The sequence below is a fragment of the Tyto alba genome, unplaced genomic scaffold (genome assembly GCF_018691265.1).
Source record: "Tyto alba isolate M040663 unplaced genomic scaffold, T.alba_DEE_v4.0 Super-Scaffold_39, whole genome shotgun sequence".
Classification (NCBI taxonomy): Eukaryota; Metazoa; Chordata; class Aves; order Strigiformes; family Tytonidae; genus Tyto; species Tyto alba.
The window spans coordinates 477973-501881 of NW_024881314.1; the positions used below are offsets into that span (position 1 = coordinate 477973).

Genomic DNA, 23909 nt, shown 5'->3' on the forward strand with positions numbered 1-23909 from the left:
TGTGGATTGCAGTAAATACTATTATTTTTTTAACAAAGCCACACTTTAAATAGATGGTTTTATTAAATATTTTTTTTTCTTCTGAGACATATAAAGTTATGATGGTGTTAGCTCATGTTCTTTTGAAACAGTGATATACTCTAACGGTGAACCCTTTTCAAACTTCTGCTCTCATTCTCGGGGTAACAGGCCATCTCACGTACTTCAGACTGCTTAAATTAATATTGAAAAATAAACCGGTTAACCACTGCACACTGAGGGAGGTGATTCCTGGTCTTTTGTGGTATCCGCTGGCTAGCTAAACTTTAACCTTCACGAGAAGTCAGCTCACCCTGATCCGAAGGAGCAGGTCTGCGTACCAGGCGCCCAGGCTGAGAAGAGAGGGGTAGGCGTAACGTGTCCAGCACTCGGGGACCTTGTCGTAGAAGAGAGCGTTTGCCAGCTCTTCCATATCGGACGTAATCGTTAGCTCTCCCTTCCAAAAAGAGAAAAGTCTGGGCGGTTTTATCTGGGGGAAGTATTTGTTCTCAAACTCATCACGAAGCAGGAGCTGGTACCGCCTGGCCGGCGCCGCGGGATGTGGGGGCGCGAGCGCGGGCAGCCGAGCGCTTGGTACCAGCAGCGGCCGTTTGGAAATCGGGGGACCCTTTGGTCCAGGCAGCTACCTCAGTCCTACCTTCAGTCCCAGGTCTAACTCCTTCAAAGAGCGCCTGATTTCCTGGGTCAGCGTGTTCATTCTTTCACATTCCTGGAAGGCGACTACGACATACGGGGTCTTGTCCACTGCTGTCGCCGTGAGCTCTGCCATGCTGAACGGCTCCGGCAGCCTCTCGATAATCTCGTCTAGGACTGACTTCACCTGGGAGGAATATGCAGAGCATGCCCTTGTCTAAGCAAAAATGCTGTGGGCCTTTGGCCTTTGTGCTTTCCTGTGCTTCCTTCTCTGTTACTAATACTCTCTTCCTTTACTAACTGCTCTTGAATCTTAAAAAGCTGCAGCTCTTTCTTGATAGCCAAGAACGGAAGAACTGAAGCCATGGAGGCTGTGAAATTCAAGGGTAAAATCCAGGGAGTCAGGAGGAAGATTTGCCTTTTTTTTTTTTTTTTTTTTTTAAATCTGTATTTTTAGGAGTTGCCATCATGAATGGCAGTTACTAAGTCTGCTCCATCTGCTGAGGACGCAGCATGTGAGCCACTTTTTGCTGCTGGCACATCTCGACCCCCTCAGCGAGTAACCCTGCTGAACGCTGCCGACTTGTGTAACTGCACCGTGTGTCCAGAGGGAGCCAACACAGATCTCTGCCCTTTGGGCTTTTAGCGGTGCCGGAGCAGAGCAGCGAATGGTTTTAGGATCTGCACGACTCGCTGCCGGGCTGCCTGGGGTCTGGGCTGGGGCAAGAGCAGGGGAGAGGGGAGGGAGCTGCAGGTGGGACGGGGACAGAGAGGCACCCGCAGCCGGGGCTGGGGGGCCGTGCTGCCGCCTCAGCAGCTGCGGCGCGGTGAAGCGTTTGCTCGTGTTCAGTTACATTACCGATGCCAAAGACTGGCAAAGTTGCTGAAACGGAAAGGAGAGCTCGTCACAGGGAAACCGAGTGCAAATGTACTTAAAAAAAAAAACCTGACAGGAGTGTCTGGCTGAGCAGAGGCTGCAGCATTTCTTGTGAGCTGTGTGCTAGCAGCTCCCCCTCCTCCAGGCTGACAGCTCATAGCATTAGGTACGGGCTGGGAGCACATCTCTACTATCTTGTGCTGATAAAAATCAGTCATTACAGGCCCCCTGTGTCTGGGCCCGTACCTGCCCTCCCTGCCTGGCCCCTGATTGTCACAGAGTAATGTAAAACCGTGCTTGCCTTTTCCTCTCGGGAGACACCCGAGCCTCCTCCAGCGTCTGATTCTTTGGGCTGCATTTCCAAAACTGTCCGAAAAAGCCTGTCCGAAGTGACAGTCAGGAAGCCGATTTCGGCGTTGGGGTGGAGGCCGTACAGGTAGGGGCTCTCCGGGGGCAGGTTGTCCTCGATGTACTTGTGGTAACCCTGAGGGCAGGGCAGGCGCTGACGTCAGGGCAGCAGGATACGCACAAAGGAGCTTGAGTTTTGCTTCAGCCTTGAAAAGGCATCATCGCTTTGTGGTGGTGGTGCTTCACAGCTAGCTGCTGTTGCTTATTCAAGATGGTTTTTTATTCATGTCTTACCTAAGTTTTTCCCTTACCACCCCAGCCACAGGAATTATTTTTGCAGCGATTCTGCATGCTTCCACGGGATTGAAACTTCTTTTCCCTGACATTCCCCCTTGGCTAGCACGAGGGAACTCTGACTAGTGTGCATTTATCCAGAGCAGTGGTTTTCCACAGCAAATCACAACGTTAATCTTTCTTACCTCGTAATCCAAGCTGGGAGGGACCAAAAACCCTGGAGCCAAGGACACTTCCCCTTCCAGCATCTCGGCGTGGATGTATTCGCTCAGGTAAGTGCGGCACAGCCGGCGGTCCCAGTCGTCTGTGATATGTCCCCCGTACATGATTTCACCAAAGAGGTACCGGAGATCATCCCATGGGACCTACAAGGAGGGGCTCAGGGGGGTTTCTGTGGGGCTCAGCACCGAGGCTGGCCCCAGGCTGGTGCTGATCCCCGGCTCAGTCGCACCGTCGGCCGCCCGAGCGGGCGGCTCCCCGGGGACGGGGGCAGGAGCTGCTGGTGACGCCGTGTTTCCCCAAGAGGAGGTGTTTGTGCAGCAAACTGGTGAGCTTGTTTTAAAAAAGGTCGATCGTCATAGCGCGTATTGTGCTGAGGTACGGTCGCTTTGTAAGAGCCTCACCTTGGGGTTTGCCTCCAGGTAGTTGTAGAGGACGTTAATGGATATGGTCAGGTCGCCGTTGTTGAAGGGGTAGGATCTGTTCCAGCCCTGAGCGCCAAACTTGCGCCGCTCGGCCACCACCGCGTGGAAGTAACAGAGCGCAAACAAGACGCATTTGAACTCGATTTCTTTGCTGCACATCTCTAACGTGTCCTGTGGTGGAATAAAAATGAGAGCGGGTTTGCAAGTGAATGATGAGTGGCGCCATCAGCCATCTCTCTGCTGAAGAAAATTAACAGATGATGGCAAAGGAGAACTGAAGGTTGTTTATGACAAAAAAAAACCCCATAAAATTATCTTTTAAAGATTTGCTAATTGGTTAAGTGTTGCACTCATTTGTTTATAAAAAAAAAAAATTAGGAGTACACCCCCCTGCCGTTGACAGTCGTGGCTTCTTTGTGGCACCGAGCTGCAGCAGCTCGACATTCAGCCTTGGGAAGGGCTCCGGTAATTCAGCCCCCCCCCCTCCCCCAGTTCATACCCCTTGGGCAGCTCTGGTTACCCCTAAATCCTGTCCTGGCAAATGGGGGCTCTGGGCCCCCCCGAAGGCCGTGCCTGGGGGTGGGCTGGGTCCTGGATCCGCAGGGCACGGGGTGAGCCGGACACGCTGACCCAGAACGATTCAAAGGCTCTGGCTGCGCACAGCACGACCGGGGGGGTGAGGCGGGGCACGAGGGTACCTGGGTGAAGAGGTCGAGGGCTTTGTGCAGGTTGGCACACATGCCCGTCGGCGGCTCGTTGGTGATTTTGATGGCGTTTTCCAGCAGTCCCTGCGGGATGATGTGTGCCTCGGGGCTGGGGGCTGGCTCGGCGCTCATGAACACGCGGTAGTCAGCGTGGCTGCCCAGGCTGTACTGCTCCACCGCCTTCTCCAGCGTGCCCAGCCACCGGGCCACCAGGTGGATGTTCTGCAACGGGAACCCCCCCGGCACTGCTTGGGCTGAAGTACGACCCCGGGGACCACTCGTTCCCCCTCAAATTCCTACTGTGGCTCCGCAGAGAGCGGGTGCAGCACAGCACGGCACCGCTTGGGCTGGGGAGACACAGCTGACCCGGGCAGTGTCACTGCTGTCATCTGGGGTACCCCCCCCGCTGCAGGCAGGGCTGTGCACCCCGTGGTGCGTCACCCTGGTGCCCCCCGTGCCCCCCAAACCTGCAGGATGACCCAGTGTCCCTGCGCGGCCGCCAGCTCCAGGGCCCGTTCTGCCACGACCTCCTGGCCCTGCCCCAGCGACACGTTGTGGATCTTCCCGTTGTCGATGGTGAAGTTCAGCTTTCTGCCTGGGGAGGGGGGAAACCGCCACGGTGTGAGATGCCTTTTTGTTAGGGTTGGTACAAAGAGGGGGCTGCGCAGCCCCCGGGGGCTGGTGCCAGCCGAGGCGGGGGCAGTGGCTCACCCAGGGCCTCCACATCCTTCAGTGGGTCGACGCCAGGAGAGAGGATGAAGAACAGAGGGCTGGAGGGGCTGCTCTCCTTGTACGCCTTGAAGAGTTCAACGCTCCTCCCTTCCACAAACTTGCTCCCCATCTTCTCTTCCACAAAGTTCCTACAGAAAAATAAAACCATAATGTGAATGAGGGACAAACGCAGTGGCGGGGCGCAGCCGGCGCCAGGAGAGCACCGCGGGCACCGGGCTGGCACTGGCGCACCGGACGGCGTAGGACATCCTGTCCGGCCGCAGGCACCGCAGCATGCACAGCTTCTGCAGCGCCGACTTGTTCTTCCACTCCTTGGGGAACGCCTCCTTCTCCGGCACCTCCGACTCCACAAACTTTTTCCATCGCTTTGCCGAGCCCTCGATATCGCTGTCCAAGTTCCTGAACTCGTCCATTTCCGAGAGCACCTTCGGGTCCCGCAGAGAAGGGCTGAATCACTCCCGGGCTCTGCTCGTCCTCAGGGACCCCCAGGCTGGGGGGGTCCCCAGGGAGCCGGGCCCCGGGGGGTCCCGCAGCCCAGCTCCGGCTGCCAGACCTGACCAACCTTGATGCCGCCCCAGCCCTGGGGCTGCAGGAAGTCCACGGGGGACGTGACGCCGGCCTTGGAGGGGAAGCGCAGAAGAAAGTCCAGCTCTGCCGGGTTCGCTTCTCCCTTGATTACCAGGACCTGGCACATTGAGAGCGGGGTGTCACAACCGCGGTCTGGGCGCGAGGGGCCGCGCTCCGGGTGAGAAGCTACCGAGCATCCGTCAGAGAACAACCTGTCTAAAACAAGACAAACTCACGTACAGGATTACACAGCAGAAGCCCCAAACATTTGCACGCGTTACCTGGAAGGTAACCTGGGCCAGGAAAATGAGTTTGTCTCTCTCAAAGAGCCCCCGGGCGGTGTACGCATAGACCGAGTAGGTGATCTCGTCCGTCAGGTTGATCACCCTCTGCTCGATGTCGTCGCTGGGGGCCGTGCGCTGGATGGCTTTCTCGAAGACCCCGTTGAATGCCTGAGGAAGAGCCGGGCGGGCAGCTCAGGGCCTGGGCTGCTGGGTGTTTTGTTAGCAGCATAAATGCTGAAGCACCAAATCTCCGAGATCCCCCACACCCTGTCCTGCCTGTACAAACCAATTCCCTTCTTGCTTCACATCTACCTTGAGAGAGAACTGGTAGATGGGGTTGATCTTGTTGAGGTCACTCAGGATGAAGTACAGCAGGGACGCTCGCTCCGCCGCTGGCCTGTAGTTTTCTCTAGCGACATTTATTTGGACTTCGGTGACTTTAGCTTCTTTCACCTTGACGCACACGAAGGTGGGTGTTCTCCAGCAGCCCAGCACGTGGCAGAGCAGTGCCCAGGCTCCCGCTCAGCGCTGGGGGCCCAGCGTGGCCCGGGAGATCTCCAGCACCAGCTCTGGGGCAGCTCACTTACTTTTTCCTCAATTTCCATGGCTGTGCGCTTCGTTGTTTCCAGGTTCTCCACCAGCACCGTGTCCCCCAGGAATTCCCCCCCGGCAGCAGACAGCCGGGCGAGCAGGGAGTCCTCCAGCTCCTTCAGCTTGATCTTGAACTCGTTCTGGCTCTTCGTGAGGTTTGCCTACAACACCAGTGTCCCAGAGAGACGCGTGTCATTCAAGAGACCGCGGTAAAACTGGCCTCGATTGCTGTGACTTAATGTGGGTGCTCCCTAACGGAATGCATGCAACAGGCTGTGCACCGTCAGCAGTTCTGCTGCCTTTATCATCTATTAGAAATTCTCCCTTTACAACTGCAGCCCAGGCAGCGTACTGGGGTACCTGCCAGCTGAGCTACAGGTCCCTGAGAAACACACAAAGTTTTTCATGCTGTCATCGAAGCGCCAATGCAAAAGGAGGGTGGATGGGACTCGCTTGGCTCTCGATAAGCAGCACCAAGCTCACGTTGATGAGATCTCTGCTCCCTGCCAGCAAAGCCACCGCAGCCCCCCAGCCCCCCTCTGCTACCGTCTCGCTGGCAGCCAGGTTCGTACCTTCAGGGTCTCCAGGTCTGGCCGCTCTTTGGCCACCACCGCAGCCAGGAGCTGGTCCTCCAGTCCCTCCCGGGTCACCAAGAAGTTGATCAGGGTGCACTGAGCCTGCACCTCCGGCTTGAAGTGAGGGTTGAAATATTTGGTGTGCAGAATCAGGCGGAAGCGTGGGTGATACTCCACTTCTTTATCTCCTATCCTAATGTATCTGTTCAGATAATTAAACAAATTAATGTGTGTAGCCCTGGCAGTAAGCTGTCACAGACAAACCCTCAACCCGCGTGCTCCTTCCCGGCCACTCGAGATGTTTTTCTTTGGTTGGGAAGAGGCAATGGCAAGGGCCAAGGCTGGAGGAGCCGAAGGAGCTGGCGGCTGCCCTGCCCGCGGCTCTCAGGCAGCTTCTGGGCTCGTGCTGCTCGCAGGCACCGTGCCACGATACGGGCAGGGTGGTGCAGCTCCCTCCCCAGCAGTCCCAGAGCCCCGTCCCTGCGGTCCTGGGGCACCAGCCCGCAGCAGCCCCTGGGGACACGGCCAGGGAGGTCGGTGGTGCCTGGGGAAGGCGGCGGTGCCTGCAGCGCCCAGTGGGGCGGGGGAGATGGGGCAGGGGATTCTCCGGAAAAGCCCTGTCATGGAATAGCGTCTGTGTCTGCCAAGAGAACCTTCCCATTCATTTATACTGCAATAAGGTGCATTGGGTAACATGCTCATCTTAAATCACTAAGTGAACTGGACTCTGCCGACCAGAACAGTCCAAAACGTGACATCAACCACAAGCGTCCCCACTGGGAAATACCCGGAGAAAACTGGGGGATGTAGCCGGAGGCTCTCACGTGCATGGGGAAGGATCAGGCCCCAGCTGTTGTCATGCAAAGGGGCATAAAATCAGCATTTTAGGGCTGCAGCAGTTGCTCGGAGCAGATGAGACTCCTCGGCACCGGAGAACGGGGTGAGCTGACCTGCCCTTCTTGGTGGTGTTCCTGCCCAGGAGATGGTCCAGCACCGGCTCCACCGTCTCGCCGACGTCCTCGATCAGCAGCGTCTGTCCTTCGGAAACCGCCCGCTCGATGGTGTCCAGGTAGCTGCGGCCGAGAGGGGAGGGATGCCCTGCGGCCGCTGCGCCCCGGTGGGCCCCCCCGGCGCCCCAGCAGCCCTGACCCCCGCGGAGCCCATGGACCCACCAGCGCTGCTGCCCTCGGGTACCCCAAGTCTGATGGGGGAGGGGGGTGCCCTGGCCGGCAGAGCCCCGCGCCCCTCGGCTGGCGGGGGAAGGGGGGCCCGTTGCAGCCCGAGCCCGCGGCCGCCCCGCAGCACCCGCCCCACCTCCGCTGGCCCAGGCGGATGGCCTGCAGCTCCTCCCCGTATTTGTTCTTGATCCACTTGATGCCCTGGAGCTGGGCGTCCACGACCAGGGGCCAGCGCTGGGTGTTGCAGAGGATGGTGGCGTTCTCGGTGGACGTGCGGTCGCTGGGCAGCCCCTGGTTGCTCCAGGCAGCCACGTCCGCAGTGTCGGTGAGGAGGCTGAGGGGGTCCAGCCCTGGCGTGACGGGGATGGGCGCCTGCCGGGGAGGGGCTCTTGAGCGCTTGGCCGCGGGGGAGCGGGAGCCCCTCGGCGTGGAGGGGGGGAGCCCCGGGTACCCCAGACCGGGACCAGTGGCCACTCACTGCCAGGCTGCTGAGGAAGGGGATCCAGTGCCTCTCCAGCAGCTCGGCCCTGTACTTCTTGGTGAAGTAGCCGACGTAGGACACGAAGGCAGAGACCAGCAGCACGTCCCCGCACAGCGTCTTCTCCTGCTCCCTGAGCATCTCTACTGACTCAGCCCAGCGGACGTTTTCGGATGCCAGGCCCCCGATGAGCCTGGGGGGGTCAGAGGAGACGGTGGCTGCTGCAGTGCCTTGGCCGTGATGCCGCAGGACGGCTGTCACCAAACGCCCTCGAGATTAACCCCGCTCTGCTCGGGTGCCGGGCTGCCCTCGCCCGGGCTGCGCGGCTGCATCATCCCCTGCCCTGAATTTCTGGCCCATTTTGTACTCGGGATTTTTTAATTCGGGGAGGGTACGGGGGGCTCTGGTGCTTCCATGACCCCTGTGTCATTGCCACCAGGCAATGCCAGGCAGCAGCAGACAGTCCCAGCACTCCTGGAGCCAGCGTTTGCACAGTACCTGTTTGCCAACACGATGACTCTGTTGGTTGCGTCAGCCTCCTGCTGACATTTGATTTTTTCAGCTGTAGCTTTCTCAAATGCTGCAGTGAGAGCTGCCAAATTGGCATTCAGGTCCTTCAAAAGACAACACATCTACAGTTACGCCCCGCACACAGCGCAGTAAGCTGCCAGGAGCCCGGGCGAGAGCTCTGCAGACCCGCGGGAGCTCTGTGGCAGCTCCCGTCGTGGCGACGCGGCTCTTGCACCTGGGCTCCAGGTTACATGAATTATAAGAATCTTTCTCGCTCGGTTTTGGCTGCTGGCCGTGACCCGCAGCCGGATCGCCGGTGGCTGGTGGGGTTCGGCAGGCGCCAGCCAAGGCAAACAGCGGCTGGCTCCGGCAGCCAGCCCTGGCCGGGGGCCGCGGGGGGGGCACGCACTTACGGCAATTTTGTTCTTAATGCGACTGAGTTTTTCTTGTGCCTCTGCCAGCTCGGCGTTGGCCTCCTCCAGCGCCAGCCTCTTGGGCTCCACCTCGCAGAACACCTCGTAGAAGCGGACGATGTTTAGGCACCAGGAGCACAGACCTGCGGCGGCTGTCGACTTCGACATTATGAACTCTGGATCAAAACTGGGGTCTGACTGGTAGGGCCTGGAACGGGAGAACGCGCCGCGCTGCGACACGGTGCTGCGGCTGCTCCGTCCCGCTCCTCGGGCTGCCGAGGGCAGCAGGGTGCAAGAGCAGAGCAAACGTTTTTGAAGCGTTTGCTCTGCTCTTGCAGAGCTGCGCTCGCTGGGGGGGGGGGGATGTCTCTCCTGGGTGCCATGGCCAGGGCAGCCTGGGGGCTCGGGGCTGGGGAGGGGGCAGGAGCCAGCCACGGACTCACTGAAACGCCTTGAGACAGGCCTCAGGGATGTGCTCCTTGTCAAAATTCTTTAAGGCGTCAAGGAAAGTGTCAACTTTTCCCATCATGACTTTTGCTGCCTTCCAGCTCTTATCCTTCGGTATCTTGCCCCTGGGGGCCGTCAGGACCATCACGGCCGCCGTCACGTTCACCACGGCTTGGGGCGGGGACCCGAAGGACTTCAGCTCCGTCAGGTTGTTCTGGGAAGGGACCGGGGGGGCTGCTGAGCATCGCCCCGGCACAGGGGCGCCGGCACCAGCTGGGAACCCGCTTCCCACCGAGGGGACCCCCACCTTGTTGAGCGTGTTGAGGGCTTCCTGGGCAGCCACGAGCGCCGGCTCCGCTTTCGCCAGGTCGGTCTCGCAGGCTCGCTGCTTCTCAGCCACGTTCTGGGGAGGCGAGGGGACGGGGTGGGGTGAGCAGCCGGAGCTGACAGAGCTCGCGCAGCCCCATCCCGTGTTGGACCCCGGTGCGATGGGCACCGGCTCAGCACCACGCACCGTGTTGATGGCCTGGACCTTCAGCTCCTCCTCGGCAGCGATGGCTTTCTCCTTGCTGACCTTCTCTGTCTCGACGCCCACCACGTGGATCAGTTTATCCGCATCCTCGTTTTTCTGCTTCAGCTCTGTCTCCTGGACCGCCAGCTTGGCTTTCAGGTCATCCACCTTGGTGGGGGAGAAACAGAGAGGATCCAGGGTTGGTCCTGCCGAGCCCTGCCCCGCCTCGCAGCAGTGGCTTGGCTTGGCTTGGGGACCTCATGGACACTGCGGCGCCCCGTGGGGACGCGCCTCCTCTCGCCCCCCCCAGGCCCACAGCTGGCACGATGCAGAAGGGTGCTGCGGGCAGGCACCTGTGACGCCGTGCTCTGCAGCTTTGTCAGCCCCTTCTCCAGCCTCTCGATCTTGGCGGTGAGCTCGCTCCGTTTTTTCGACAGCAGGTTTTGGTAGAGACTTATCTGCTCCAGGAAGGTCTTTGGCGTGGTGTAATTATAGCGTCTCTCCACAGCCAGGTAGGTCTTGGACATCTCCTTAACGCTCAGGTGGACGTGGGACATGAACCGGCTGATGGAAACCTTGACCTCGGGCTGCACCAGGAGCACAGCCAGTGAGCCGTGCGCCGTGCGGGCGCGGGGAGGTGCTGGGGTAGAACTGAGCCCGCCCGCAGCGTTGGTTCCACACCCAGAGGCCAGGGGGCAAAGTGCCATTTTTTGTTAAACAGCACAACGCGTGGCTGAGAAACGAAGGTGACCACGGCACTAACGGTGCTGGTTCCTGAGCTCAGCTCTGGCTTTCCTGGCTCTAATCCTCCAGGTTAACCTCAGCTGCACTGGGGAAAAGCTGCTGTTTCCAGGCTTTTATTTGTGATGGTGTTTTAAGGACAAATGAGAAATGAGGACAGGTTTGTCCTCACTGGCACGGTTTGGGGCCGCAGGCTCTGACCCCGGAGCCAGCTGTGAGCTTACCGCAGACCCCATTCCCAGCTTGGTGACCCCACACCGCCGGGTCACGCCAGACCCCCATCCCCAGGCATGTCACAACAAGGAGAGCAGCAGAAGCGCAGGTCATTCCCCCCAAAGCAGCCCGGTTTTCCCCAGCCCCCCAGGACAGAGGGCTGTGCGCAGGCACGGCGTGCGCTGACCCGGGGTCCCGGCTCACCTCAATGTCCCCCGTTTCCTCCAGGAACCTGCTGCTGACGGACACGAGCGCATCCTCCGGCCACTCGTGGAACCAGTCGATGGCCGTGCAGTTGACCACGGCGGGGAACCGCCTCGCCCGCTCCCTCAGGGTCGAGCCCACGGGGGAGAAGCAGAGGATGACCTGGGGCAGGGCACGGCGGGTGAGCGGCATGTCCCCACTGCTGGGGTCCCCGCTCACGCGTGGGGCAGCAGGAGCATCACTGTGGGCTGAGCATCGCTCGCAAACGCTTCTGCTGGAGATCAAGACTTTGCCTCCCATTAACTTCCCTTCCCGGTCCGTGGGAGATGGGCCATGACTGCACCCCCTGCCCTGCAGCGGGGCCGGGGCCGGCACCACCGGGTCCCCTGTGGTGGCTGTGGCTCGTGGCCGTGGAGGCTGCTCACACCCCTCTGCCCCAAGGGAGGTAAATATGGGGGTGAAGAGCTGCACCCCTGGGTCTGGGGGGTGCAGCGTTGTCTGGGGAGCCATTGGAAACATCTTTCACCCAAACCCATCACCCTGCAACGAAACCACGGTTTTCTGTGTCCTGTCTGCAGATAGGTTTTGGATTAGGCAAGTGAGGAGCACGGACAAAACACCGCCCTGGGCGAACACTCACCTTTAACTGACGCCTGACTTTTTCTATAAATAATTTCCAGCAGTTTTCCCTTGTATCTTGCAATCCAAGGAACTTCACTTGGGGCTTCATGGCACTCATAATGTTTTCCAGGTCATCATCCTGAAAGAGCCCCGGCACCTCCCCGGACGCCAAGTAATCATTGATTAGGACCAGGAACGATTCATCAGCAACCTGGGAGTCTGTCATCAGGAATACGGTGGGGACGTTCTTCACGGCTGCCTTGATGCACTGGGAGGCGAGGTCCAGCTGGGACAGGAGAGAGAGCCTGTCACCCCCCGCCTTTCAAACCCACCCTGAGCTGTTCTCCCAGGTGACCGGTTTGGCACAGCCCGGCACCCCTGGGCTGCCCGGGGAGGGCAGGAGGGTGCCTTTGGGGAGGTGCTGGGTGCCAGCGCCTGCCCCCCAAAGTGACTCCTGCTCGCCCCTGCCCGGGGAATGCTGCGGCCCCTCGGGGCAGGACTCGAGGCTGGTCAGAAAGGACCTTTGGATGGATCACAGGGTGCACAGACAGCGATGAGAGGAGAGCAGAGCCCCCCGCGCCCACCCCAGGCACCGGAGCCACCGCGGGGCTTGGCACCACGCCGCGTTTGCAGGATCCGTCCCGCGAGCAGGCAGCGCTGGCCCGGGGGCCGGGAGGAAAGCTGCTCTCACCTTCAGGTCTGGGATGCCGTAGCCTTTCTTCAGCGTAATCTGAAACACGTTCAGATTGCTGATAAAAGCTGCCAGCCGCGCTAGACTCTGCTTCCCGCTGCCTCCTACCCCCACCAGCAGCGCGTTGCCCCGGGGAGACTCTAAAATCCGACTAATTCTGCAAATATGAGACACCGCATCTTCAAAGAGCACCTGAAGAAAACGGGAGGGGAAGGCTCGATATTCTGAATGACGGCAGGAAGGTCGGCGAACGCCCCAAAACATACAAACCCGAGCGAGAGCGATGCTGCAGGCGCAGCTTTGCGGGGCGGATCTGCCCCTGGCAGGGCTCTCACCAGGTTCATCGCCGCGTTCATCTCGTTGTAGCTGTCCAGGGCTTCCGCCAGCAGCTTGTTCAGAGCCGGCCAGCTCGGCACCGGCATGTACCTGGGATCCCCTATGCCCTGGGCAAAGTGGCAGTAGATGTTGGGCTTGGTGAACACCAGGTCTTCGCCGAGTTCCTGGGAGAGGCAATTCCAGATGTGGGGCTCAGCCGTGGGGCTCCTGGGGGACCACTGGCCGTGCCACCGCCGAGCCCGTGCCGGGGAGCTCAGCCTGGCAGTGCAGCCTCACGGGGCTGGGGCACTCCCTCATTTTCCAGCACAACTTACATCAAAGAACTTCTTGCAGATGTCCACCAGCATCTTCCCAAAGGCCGTTTGGTCCTTTTCATCGACGAGCTTGTCCCCGTACACCCGCTCAGCTTCGTGGAGCCAGAGACGCACCAGGTCCAGGGGACTTTTCAGGCATTCGGGAGTGGAGAACAAGAGACCCTGACAGACACGCGAATCCCTCAGTCCCCTGGGGTCATTTTACTGCCACTCAGAGCTGAGTTTAAAGGTTGGCTTTGGGAAGGGGCCACGGTACTTTTCAGGGACATGGAGCACTGCAAGGTGGCATAATGAAGGAAAGAAAGGAATGAGGACGTTTGAGAGGAAACAGCCCTCCCTCTACCTGGAATATATTGGAGAGGTCCCGGAGGTTGAAGAGGTAGTGGAACTTGATGGCTGTTGGCAAGAAGGTGGAGGCGACCTTCTGGTGGAGGGCTGTTGGTGGGAAACGGGGGTGAGCGGGTGGGCAGGTCCCCCGAGACCCCGGCAGCCTCCGGCGGGACCCCTGAGCCCCGCTCGCTCTCCCCCCCGGCGGGTGGGACAAGCCCGAGGTTTTAGCCTGACAACTTCGAGGGACGCGATGCTGCGTTATGGACGTGAACCGAGGTTGCATTTGCACGGTGCCGGGGTGCGGGGGCGCGGCGCGGGGCTCCCCGGGCACTGGCCGCTTGTGCTGTGGTTGAGTTTCCCCGGTGCTGGTGGGTGAATTCCCGGGGGGCTGATGCCGATGGGTGCTGCCCCCCCCTCACCCCCACCGGCGTGGCAGGGGCTCACCCAGCGCTGCCGCTACCAGCTGGGGCTGCAGCTTCTGGACAGGCGGCGGCATCTTCTGCCGGGCCAGGTGCTGCGCGAGGATGGTGCTGTACACGGCCAGCAGAGCCTCCTGCCCGGGGAAGCTCATGGCGAAGACGCAGAAGTGACGCTGCCGCAAGGGGCAAAAATTCAGATGGGAGCTTTGTCCCGCTGGGGCCGGTGCAGCCAGTCGGCCCCCACCCCATCCCACCCGCACCGGGCTGCGGTGCCAGGGAAGGGAACCCGCCGCGGCACAGCCCCCGGCCCCGCGCCCCCCGCGTACCTGCAACCTGGAGTCGATGGTGAAGGACCCTGCGGTCGGGTTCATGCAGGCCACGTACTGGCAGTTGTGAATGTCCTTCAGGGTCAGTTTGTTCCTGTCGTACCTGCGCAGGGACCGGCAGGGTGACGCTTTCCCCGGGGATGGGTTCCTCCGCTCAGGCTCTGGCCCCACTGGCCCCGCGGAGCTGCGTCGAAGGGGGATGCGGGAGCGGGGATCCCCATTTCCCCGGTGCTCGGCAAAGCCTGTCACTGCTCTCGGTGATGCTTCCCGTGACCCACAGCCAGAGCTGGTCCCAAACCCCACTGGGGCAGCACTTGTCACCTTCCCCCCCCTTCCCAAGCGAGCCCTCCCCAGCGCCTGCACCGCGCTGCCAGGCACGGGCAGCGGGGCTGTTTGCTTTGAATGGGCTTTGGAGTTGCCAGCAGAGAGTTTTCCCATTTCTCTGCCAAAACCTTCCCTGCAGTTCTGGGGATGAGAGAGCTGGAGGGGGGGACAGGCGGCTGAGCTCCGCCGGCACCACGGGCAGGGCACGGCTGGGGTCCTGCACCGGGATGGGATGGGGGAGGCACCGGCACGGCACGGGTTTGCCGGGCAGAGGGTCACCGAGGCCCCACAGCGGGGGCCGCTGGCCGGGCACCCACCAGTGCCCGTGGTCCATGTGCTGCCGGATGAGCGTGTGCGGTGCCACGGTGCCGTACTTGTCCACCTCTGGCATGTTCATGTCGTCGATGAAGTAGACAAGCCTCCTGGTCCCGGGTGGGCCGTAGTTCCTCCCGGATTTCTTCTCCAGGGGTTTCTCGAGGACGGCTGCGGCGAGAGGAGCGGGTGGGTGGTGAGCGGGGCAGCGCCGGGCGGCACAGCCCGACACGGGGCCGGCTGCCGGCTCGCCCAGCCCTACCCTGCAGCATGGCCGAGGTGGTGTAGAAGTTAAAGGGCACAGACTGCACGAGGTATTCATCTGCGCTGAGCGCTCCGAGCTTGTCCCGCATCAGGACCGATTTTCCCGTCCCCGCGTTCCCCACCAGCATCACCGGCCTCTGCTTCTCCATCAGCAGGTCCATGAGGTAGCGAATGCGAACGGTCTCCGTCGTGTGCACCAGGGAGGCCTGGGGGAATCGTGCCCTCAAGCCCCGGAGCTCGCCTCTTGCTGCCGGGGTTGGCGTTTGCAGGCAGAGGTGGGACCTTCCGTGAGCGCAGCGGGCAGCGCGCAGGAAGCCTTGCCTGGCGTTCCCGGCAATGCCAGCTGGTCTAATGGAAGACGCTCCAACTCTGTACAAACCTCACCCCTCTCTAAAGCAAAAGGTCTCAGGTACTTGGGTATTCTAAAGGCTTTCTGACCAAAAGGAGGAGCTGCCAGAAAAACGAGTTACAGCACAGTGCAGCCCCTGAAACTGTCTCCAGTGTGTTTGTTCAGCCAATGCACGGGCCAAATTCAGCTGCAGCACCTCTCCCTTTCCCTGAAACCTTTGACACAGCCCCCCTCCCTCAGGAGAGCATTTCAAAAGACATACAAATAAAGCTTTAAAGTACATTTTTGCATTCAGGCAATAGTTCTAATTATTTTGTGAGAATCTACGAGGCCGCGTGTTAATCTGAAATGAAAAAAAGAAGAGTTGCAATGTGCAGCTCTCGCTGAGGTTTCCGCAGGGTGAAGCAGAACCAGAGAAGGCCACGGGGTTTGCCGGGTGCTGCCGGCTGCACAGCGCAGCAGAGCCAGCCCAACTCCCTGCGCTGCTCCAGGCGCGGGGTCTTGCCCAGCGTTGCTTGGGGGAAGGCCATGGAATAATGAGCAAGCAAAACACGTAAGCACAGAGAACTTGTGGGAAATACCTGTAAAGGGACATCAGGATTGAGTTCAAATTTTGGCACTTTTTCTGTCCAGAGCATGAATTTCTTTGTTTCCGGATCAATGTAATAGTCGAAAATTGTCCCCTGAGAAGGAAACTTGATGGTTTTAAACTCATTCACCCACCACTTGCTGAACTCCAGGCGGTAATCCACGAGCTGGAAGGAACCAGACAGAAAAACTCAGAAACGGGCCAACATTGTTGCTTCTTTAGTATTTTCCGAAGGGATGCGGCCGAGGGAGGAAGCTGGGCGGGATGCCCTGGCCCACGGGCAGGGGGGGCAGGCGGCCGTACCTGGTCCTGGAACATGGCCCCTCCGAAGGCCCAAGTGCAAGCGAAGACGAAGTAGAGCTCGTAGAGCTCCCGAGGTGAGTCCGGCGGGGTGGTCTGCGGCATCAGGAGGCACTCCAGCAGGTACAGCACCGTCTGTGTCATCGTGACCTCAGGGACAGGGGTGATCTTCTTGAATCCAGACCTGAGCTTCTCTAGGCACACTGGCAGGTACTTGTCAAAGAGGATCATCAAATTGGCCTTCTCAGACTGCACTGTCCTCTTCTCGATCCAGCTGGTCACAATGCTGCAGGAGAGAAGGGCAGGGCTGCAGGTGAGCGCAGGGGCCAGCACCCATCCCATCCCATCCCATCCCATCCCATCCCATCCCATCCCATCCCATCCCATCCCATCCCATCCCATCCCATCCCATCCCATCCCATCCCCATCCCATCCCATCCCCATCCCTATCCCATCCCATCCCATCCCATCCCGGTCCCCATCCCATCCCATCCCCATCCCATCCCATCCCCATCCCTATCCCCTCCCATCCCATCCCCTCCCATCCCATCCCATCCCATCCCAGTCCCCATCCCTATCCCATCCCATCCCATCCCAGTCCCCATCCCATCCCATCCCATCCCATCCCGGTCCCCATCCCATCCCATCCCATCCCATCCCTATCCCCTCCCATCCCATCCCATCCCATCCCGGTCCCCATCCCATCCCCATCCCATCCCAGTCCCCATCCCTATCCCATCCCATCCCATCCCATCCCAGTCCCCATCCCATCCCATCCCATCCCGGTCCCCATCCCATCCCATCCCATCCCATCCCATCCCTTCCCGGTCCCCATCCCATCCCCATCCTATCCCAGTCCCCATCCCATCCCGTCCCACCCTGTCCCATCCCACCCTGTCCCATCCCACCTCCCCCATCTCCCTCCCCGGGCTCACGGGTTCCAGCCCAGGTCCGTGGGGTTGATGTAGAGGATTCCCGCACGGGACACGGTTGCTGGCGTGGCCGTCCGCAGGTGGCTGACCTCGAAGAGGAGCCGCATGGTGGGGTTGAGGGGGATGCGCTCATTGCTGGCCAAGGTGAGAACCTGGGGAACCAGCCTGTCATGGGGGGGATGCCCCGATCTCGGGGCCCAGGCGTGAACACAAGCTGATCACCCCATGTTAATGAGCGAGCAAAGCTCCCGGGGTGTGATGGCACCGACCTTATTGTCATCCATAACCGTGTTCAGGGACTCGATCCACATGGGGTCAATGTCGCCATCGAGGATGATCCACTTGGGCCCTTTATGTGTGATGTTGGCCAGGTCACGCATCGTTGAAGAAAACAGACCTGCCCCACAGAGAGACGCATAGGTTTGTCTTTTGCAGCTCTTTCCACTCACGGCACGTTTGCTGAGGGACATGCAGGACCGGGTACTTCTCTGAAACACCGTCCTCCTCCCTCACGCTCCAGTAAAAAGCCCCAAGGAGGGGTCTTCCCATTCCAGCCACCGCATCACAAAGTGTTTACAGAGTCACATTTTATGAAGGTATTTGCCTGTGCACCCCCGGCTGCTGGAGGACGGTTTGTGCCAGGTCCCACCCGGGGTAAGCGGCCGCTCAGGTGGCCACGCACACAGCGCTGGGGTCTCACCATCCTTCCACTCTCGCGTGGATGGATGAATAACCCCAAACAGCTCATCGCAGGTCACAGCCTTGGGGTCAAGGTCCACGGTGACCGGCTTCCGCTTCATGGTCTTGTACGTCTTGTTGAGCGACCTCAGCACCTGCGGAGAGGGGGACGGTGCAGCCACGGCCGCTGCTCCCCCCAGGGCAGCCTTTGCCCGCAGCCGGGGGGCACGGAGCCTTGCTCCCCCCCGCTGTGGAGCCCCCCGGCCTGGGCAGCCTCCGGGAAGGCTCTGCACCCCCCTCTGTGGAGCCGGCTCCTGGCCGGGGTGTTGTGAGAGCCCAGAGCCCCGCCAGCCGGCACCGCGGCACACAGGGTGTCACAGAGCGTGCCCCTGCCTCGTCCCCGCTGTCCCCAGGGGTGTCCTGGGTGGCCCCTGAACCGTGCCACCCGGCGCAGGGACAGCCCCATCCCAGACCCGCTCAGCCCCGGGGGCTGAGCCCGGCACGAGTGGTGCTGGAGGACCTGGCCTGGCCGTGGACGCTGGCCATGCTGCCGGCCCCCGCGCAGGTGCTGCTGCTGGTGCAGCTGGGGGGGTCTGCATGGACGGGGGGGCGGCCCTGGGGTGTGCTGGGGCAGGAGGGCACCCGAGTCCTCAGGGGTGGTTTGGCTGCTACCTGGGACTTGCCACAGCCGGCGTTGCCGATGATGAAGACGGAGTGTCTCACTTGCAGCAGCTCCTCCAGCTGCACCACCTTCAGCACAAAGCTCTCCTCCGCCTGCAGCTTCAGCTCCAGCACGGACTGCTTGATGAGCTGGGGAGGAGAGCCGGCGCCGACCACAGGCAGCCGTCAGGGCCTGGGCAAGACCCCAGAGACGAGCAGCCACCCCCAGAAGTGCCGAATGGACCTTCAGCCTCTGGACCCTGCCAGGGCTGGCGCGTCTCTGGTGCTGGTGCCGCGCCTGGGCTCGCACCTTCTCAAAGTTGAGGTCCCTCTTCCTGGGGACGTCCAGGGCTGGGAACAGGTCTCCAATCAGCCCCATGAAGACGGGCAAGTCGTCTGTCACAATCTTGGGGATGTTGAAGTCTCGTAAAGCTCTCATCAGAACTTGGTCCTCGGCGCGCCCGGGGTCCCCTCTCTTCAAGGAGCCCGCTACCACCAGCACGGACTTGATAGCCCGCAGCCCCCAGTCATAGTGGTCCTGCCAACAGGCAGCAGAGTATTACACCTTCACCTTGGTGAGAGAGAGCTGCTTTAAACAACGCTACAGAGGGACGCCCTGTCCGCTGCCCCACACCCAGGTTACCCACAGCGTCCAGCAGACCGGGCCTAAGTGAGCTCCTGTCCAAGGCAGGAGGGGAGCAGCAGTCTGCTGTGCTTCCTGGAAGCACATTTTTATTGCGGATCACTGCTGCTGAGATGAATAACATCTGGACGCTCTCATCTTAACTGGCTATATTCTATTCTATTTTTGGACTTCTTGACTTATCCCAGAAGGCAGAAACATGCCACATGATGCACCAGCATAGAAGTGGAATTTGTCCCGGCAGAGACCGGAATGCAGAACGCCAGTCAGCACATTGCTACCGGCAATCCTACTACAGGCCGCCAGGTTTGAAGTTCAAATGAACTCTTTCATCTTAAGGAACCATGCAGTACTGCTAAATTACCTGTTTAGACAGTAGCTCTTTGCAGAGTGTATACAGCGTGATGAACTTTCTTGCAAGAAGCTTAGCATCAAGAAAACCTTCTGCAACAAGCATGATTTCACAGATCAGCTCAAAATCCGGGATGACCATGGCACAGGGTCTGGAGAGGAGCAGTGGCAGGTTAACAGGGCTGTGTACAGGCGTGCACGCACCCCTTGCGCTCCCACAGCCAGCAGGAATCGGCACCCGCGTTTTCAATATCAGAACTGGCCAGTGATTTGCACCAGCTGGGGTCTCTGCAAGTGTCTTGCCCAGCCTCCTGATCCAAGCAGGGCCCATGTCACGGCTGGATCCCTGGGCCTTCTCCAGGCACAGTTTGAGTCCCTCCAAGGACAGCCATCCCACAACATCCCTGGGCCACCCCTTCCAGCACTTCACCATCTTTTTTTCTTATTCTCAATTGGATTTTAGCCAAAGGTTGCAATTAGACAACCCGAGCATCCTCTTCTCCAGGCTGAGCAGCCCTGCTCAAAGCCCCTGAGATGGTCAGAGGCTGGGAGGTCCTGGGATGCCAAGATCTCCCAGACACAAGGGCTGCCAGCACACACAAATACCCTCATTTGCACTAGAAAAGGCTTAGTTCACCTTACGGCTGTAGCACACAAACGTTACTGCAGAGGTGAGGGCTGTAAGGACTCCCCCTTCGCACTGACCCCTCTGCCTACGGGTACCTGAACAGAGCTTTTAGATTTTCAGGTAGTTCTGTCCGTCCTGCGTAGCTGGGGTTCATGGTGATGAACAGCCCAACTGACGGGATCAGAGTGATCATTTCTCCAAGGAAATTGAATCTTTTCTTCTTGGCACGAATTGCGTCTTGAACACATTTCACCTGGCATGGGAGGGGAGCTGTCAGTGCTGGCAGCCCCGCGGGTCCCTGCCCTGCGCCCCCAGCTCGGCCCCGCTGCCGACCACAGCAAACGAGCCTGGAGGGTCAGTCGTGACACCGGCAACGCTGGAAATAACGCCGAGAGCTTGCTGACGCCACGGCAGCACAGCAATGCCCGGCCTCAGGAGAGCTGGCCTTAAATCAGCCTCTTCCCAGGCACCGCGACACCCTGTCCCCGGGCAGTGGCAGCACCGGCGGGGGGGTGGCGGGTCACCGGGGTGGGACACGGATGGGCTGTGTGATTTTAAACATGCCCAAAGGCCCTGTACCACTGTGCTTCCCCTCCATTTGTGTCCCCACATGGCACAGTGGAGATAACAGCAGCAAACCGTCCCTTTGAAAGTCAGGTTTAACCGAGACAACGCTCAGTACGTGAACTGGAAAGTCTCTTCCAGTCCCCACGGCACCAGGCTGCCGCTGGTTGGTATGGAGAGCACGCACCTGCACAGCAATCACAGACAAAACCTCCACTGCAATGCGATTGAATTCATCGAAACAGCCCCAGGCGCCAGTCTGAGCCAGCCCCTTGTAGATACTGCCGCAGGACTGGAGAGAAAGCACCGGGACGGGCTTCAGACACTGAGCGTTCGCACAGAGGATGCAACACGGGGATTTGTTAAGAAAGCTCCAGTGCTAGGAGCTGCTCTTGCTGCTAGGATGTGTGCCTTTCCCTAGGGAAAAGCCCTGTGGCGTTACAGCCCCTCCCCGGGCTCCCCCGGGCTCCCCAGGACACGAGCTGGCCAGGGCTGCGGTGGGGGGAAATGGCTCAGGATGGCGCCAGGAGCTGCTGCCGGACCCCCACATTTCTCGCTGGCTGTCGAGCCGGGGAGAGGAGAGAAGCTTCAGGGCATCGGCGATGGATACTGCAGCCAAACACAGGGGCTGCAGCAGTGCCTTCCGAAAGAGGGACCCCCCGCCTTGGTGGATACCCCACGGCTCTTGCCTCAGTGCCACCGTCCCGCTCCCCCGCACCCCACCTTGTAGTCCATCTGCTCGGAGCAGTTGAAGACGTAGACCATCATGCCCACTGCCCGGCCCAGGTCCTTGGTGGTCTCCGTCTTCCCGGTGCCCGCGGGGCCGGCGGGGGCCCCCCCCCATGAAGAGGTGGAGGGACTGTGTCAGGGTGATGTAGCACCTGCGGAGGGGAGGACGTCGGGGCTGAGCGGTGCCGGCAGCGCGGCACGGCCGCGGAGCCGCCCCGGTCGGCGCGGGGAGCCGAGCCCTTACCGGTCTGTCAGAGGGGTGATCACCAGCCGGGGGGTGTTCCCCAGGTACTCGTAGGAGTACTGGAGCTGCGCGTCGCAGATGTTGGCGTAGCAGTGCCTCCTGCCCTCGTCCCAGCGGTGCCGGAGCTGGGACTGCCAGGAGAACGCCTGGGCACTCTCCACCTGCGGAGCAACCGGCGGCGGTGGGCGGGTGGCCCCCGGCACCGCCAGCTCCCGCGCGCCTCGGGACCTCGTCACCCCCACGCAGGAGGAGGGCGTGCAAACGGGTCCCGGCGCAATGCTGGGGTGGGTGAGGACCGTCCCTCCCCGTGGCCCAGCCGGCTCCGTGCCGCCGACCGCGGTGCGCAGCCCTGCGCCGAGCGCCCCGGCTCCCACCGGGCGCGGCAGCGACCGGCACAACTGCTCCTGGATCTGGCTTCGCACGAGACCCAGCCGTGCCGTCACCTCCCCCGCTCCTGTGCAGCCCTAGCACCCCACGTGTGGTTTCCTCATGCAACCAGGATATTTTGAAAATATTGGAAAGTAGCAAAATAACAGGAAATCTCTGCTCAGACGTGCCAAGACACAAAGCAGTGAAAATACCCTCTTGTAACGAATACCTTGGCAAGGATCATTTTAGCCACAACATCCCTGGCGTGGACGTCAATGGTACAGATTGTCATGATCTTCATTCTGTCTCCGGCACTTAGGTTTCCAATGAGCAGTGAGATCAGTGCATTTAGCTGAGAGATCTGAGGAAGGAAAGAAATAGTAAACAGAAAAATGACATCACCATTTGCCCATCTCCCGGTGACACCCCTCAGACCAGCCCTCGCCCCTTCGGGGCAGAGAGGGGCTGCAGGACGGCCCCAGGCCAGGTCCGAGAGATCCCAACCTGCTTTTTGTTGTAATCCCTCATTGCGTTCTCGTAGCCCTCCTCCAGCCTCGAAAAGGCAATGCCGACTTCTGTCGTCCACCAGATCTGGGTGCACGTCAGAGCAACCTGCGGAGAGCCGCGGGGAGAAAATCTGACCATCGAGGGAAATACCCCGTCCCCGCCAAGGCTCGGGGCAGGCGCCTGCACCTCCCCGGGCTCTGCACTTGCTCTTCCCCCCGGACCGGGGCTCCCGGAGCCACCGGCCAGCCTGGCCCCGCTCGGCAGCTCCCACCTGCGCCGGGTAGTCGAACACCCATTGCTCCCGCGGCTTCTCCTCGTAGGTCACCATGGCCTCGGGGATCAGGTGCCGCAGGGTGGACCGCATGCTCTCCAGCACTCGGTTCAGCCACACCTCGACCTGGAGGGTCACATCCAGCAAGCCCTGAGCGCGTGGTTCCGAGCCCGCGTCCCGGCCGGCCGCACGACCCCGCGGCAGCGTGCGAGCGGCTCCCTGCAGCTCTGCGCGGCGAGCTTCGCCCTGCGCATCGCCACAGGCTGCATGGAAGTGCCCTGCGAATGGCCCCGCGGGGCTCTTCCCACGGCTGGTGGTGGGGCACGGTTCAAGCGTGGGCAGCAGAGAGGGGAAAAGCACCGTGCGGCCGCCCGCGGGGCTGCGGGCCCGGAGGGGCTTTGTGCGGCCGATACCGCTGCAGCGCTGGTCTACACCCACAAGGCAGAGCCCACTGCGGGGGGTTATTTGGCCAAAAGGCTTCACGACTGTCTTTTACGAGCGCTGCCAGCCTGTCAGTGCGCAACCAGTGAACGGTCCGTGCCCGTCTCTGTGAGCGCAGGCTCTGCGGAGCTCAGCTCACCTGGCCCGACAAGTCACAGTCTGCGTCGAGGGGCACGTACTCCTCGTCCCTACTGAACATCCCCAGGCCAACCCTCAGGGGCTTTTTGTCCGGGCTTGTCTTGAACTTCAGCTTAGCCAGACTGTCAAACAGCTTGGGGAGATGACGGGACACCTGCGAGCAGGGGCAGGCAGAGGTCAGGGACCCCCGGCCTGCGCAGGGCTGTAAGCACCGCTTGGATCAACCCCTGCGCAGCTCTCAGGGCGCCGCACCTCTGAGAAGGAGGGTACCAGTGTTCCGTCCGTTAGAATGAAAAATATATTAAAACTGCTACAACAGGTTAGCATGCAAGAGACACAGGACTTGCCTCCAGTGCTTTACACACAACCCATACCTCAGCTGGCTCGTTCCCATTAGATAAAATATCAAGCAGGTCTGCAGAGGAAACAAAGTAGAATCTGGGAAAAGCCAGTCTTTTGGTCTCGAGGTATTCAGCCAAAGCCTTCTCACAGAGTGCCAATCTAACAGAAAGCAAGGAAAAAAACCCAACCCTGTAGTTAAAACTCCCACACATTAGTTTTCATTCTTTGCTAAGTCCTTGTCACATGGAGACAGA

General features: G+C 60.3%; 1 protein-coding gene across 1 annotated transcript in view; it reads right to left on the reverse strand.

The window, feature by feature from the left end:
• Nucleotides 1-23400, reverse strand: part of DNAH17 (dynein axonemal heavy chain 17) — a 24979-nt gene extending 1579 nt beyond the window's left edge. The window contains 49 exon segments of the mRNA XM_042802483.1: nt 332-475; nt 677-859; nt 1851-2033; nt 2377-2556; nt 2815-3006; nt 3534-3761; nt 4007-4134; nt 4251-4399; nt 4503-4696; nt 4834-4956; nt 5120-5290; nt 5435-5575; nt 5710-5874; nt 6286-6490; nt 7239-7361; nt 7603-7838; nt 7945-8137; nt 8443-8558; nt 8868-9075; nt 9311-9717; nt 9829-9993; nt 10179-10412; nt 10984-11145; nt 11624-11890; nt 12296-12487; nt 12631-12795; nt 12946-13107; nt 13289-13380; nt 13720-13867; nt 14021-14123; nt 14662-14827; nt 14919-15126; nt 15851-16024; nt 16162-16444; nt 17094-17242; nt 17360-17487; nt 17791-17923; nt 18441-18578; nt 18739-18966; nt 19436-19574; nt 20146-20303; nt 20802-20906; nt 21338-21454; nt 21456-21495; nt 21588-21748; nt 22186-22317; nt 22461-22568; nt 22735-22860; nt 23315-23400. Of these exon segments, the coding sequence (XP_042658417.1) occupies nt 332-475; nt 677-859; nt 1851-2033; nt 2377-2556; nt 2815-3006; nt 3534-3761; nt 4007-4134; nt 4251-4399; nt 4503-4696; nt 4834-4956; nt 5120-5290; nt 5435-5575; nt 5710-5874; nt 6286-6490; nt 7239-7361; nt 7603-7838; nt 7945-8137; nt 8443-8558; nt 8868-9075; nt 9311-9717; nt 9829-9993; nt 10179-10412; nt 10984-11145; nt 11624-11890; nt 12296-12487; nt 12631-12795; nt 12946-13107; nt 13289-13380; nt 13720-13867; nt 14021-14123; nt 14662-14827; nt 14919-15126; nt 15851-16024; nt 16162-16444; nt 17094-17242; nt 17360-17487; nt 17791-17923; nt 18441-18578; nt 18739-18966; nt 19436-19574; nt 20146-20303; nt 20802-20906; nt 21338-21454; nt 21456-21495; nt 21588-21748; nt 22186-22317; nt 22461-22568; nt 22735-22860; nt 23315-23374 (8112 nt within the window). The 5' untranslated portion in view covers nt 23375-23400.
• Between the last annotated feature and the right edge of the window lie 509 nt (nt 23401-23909).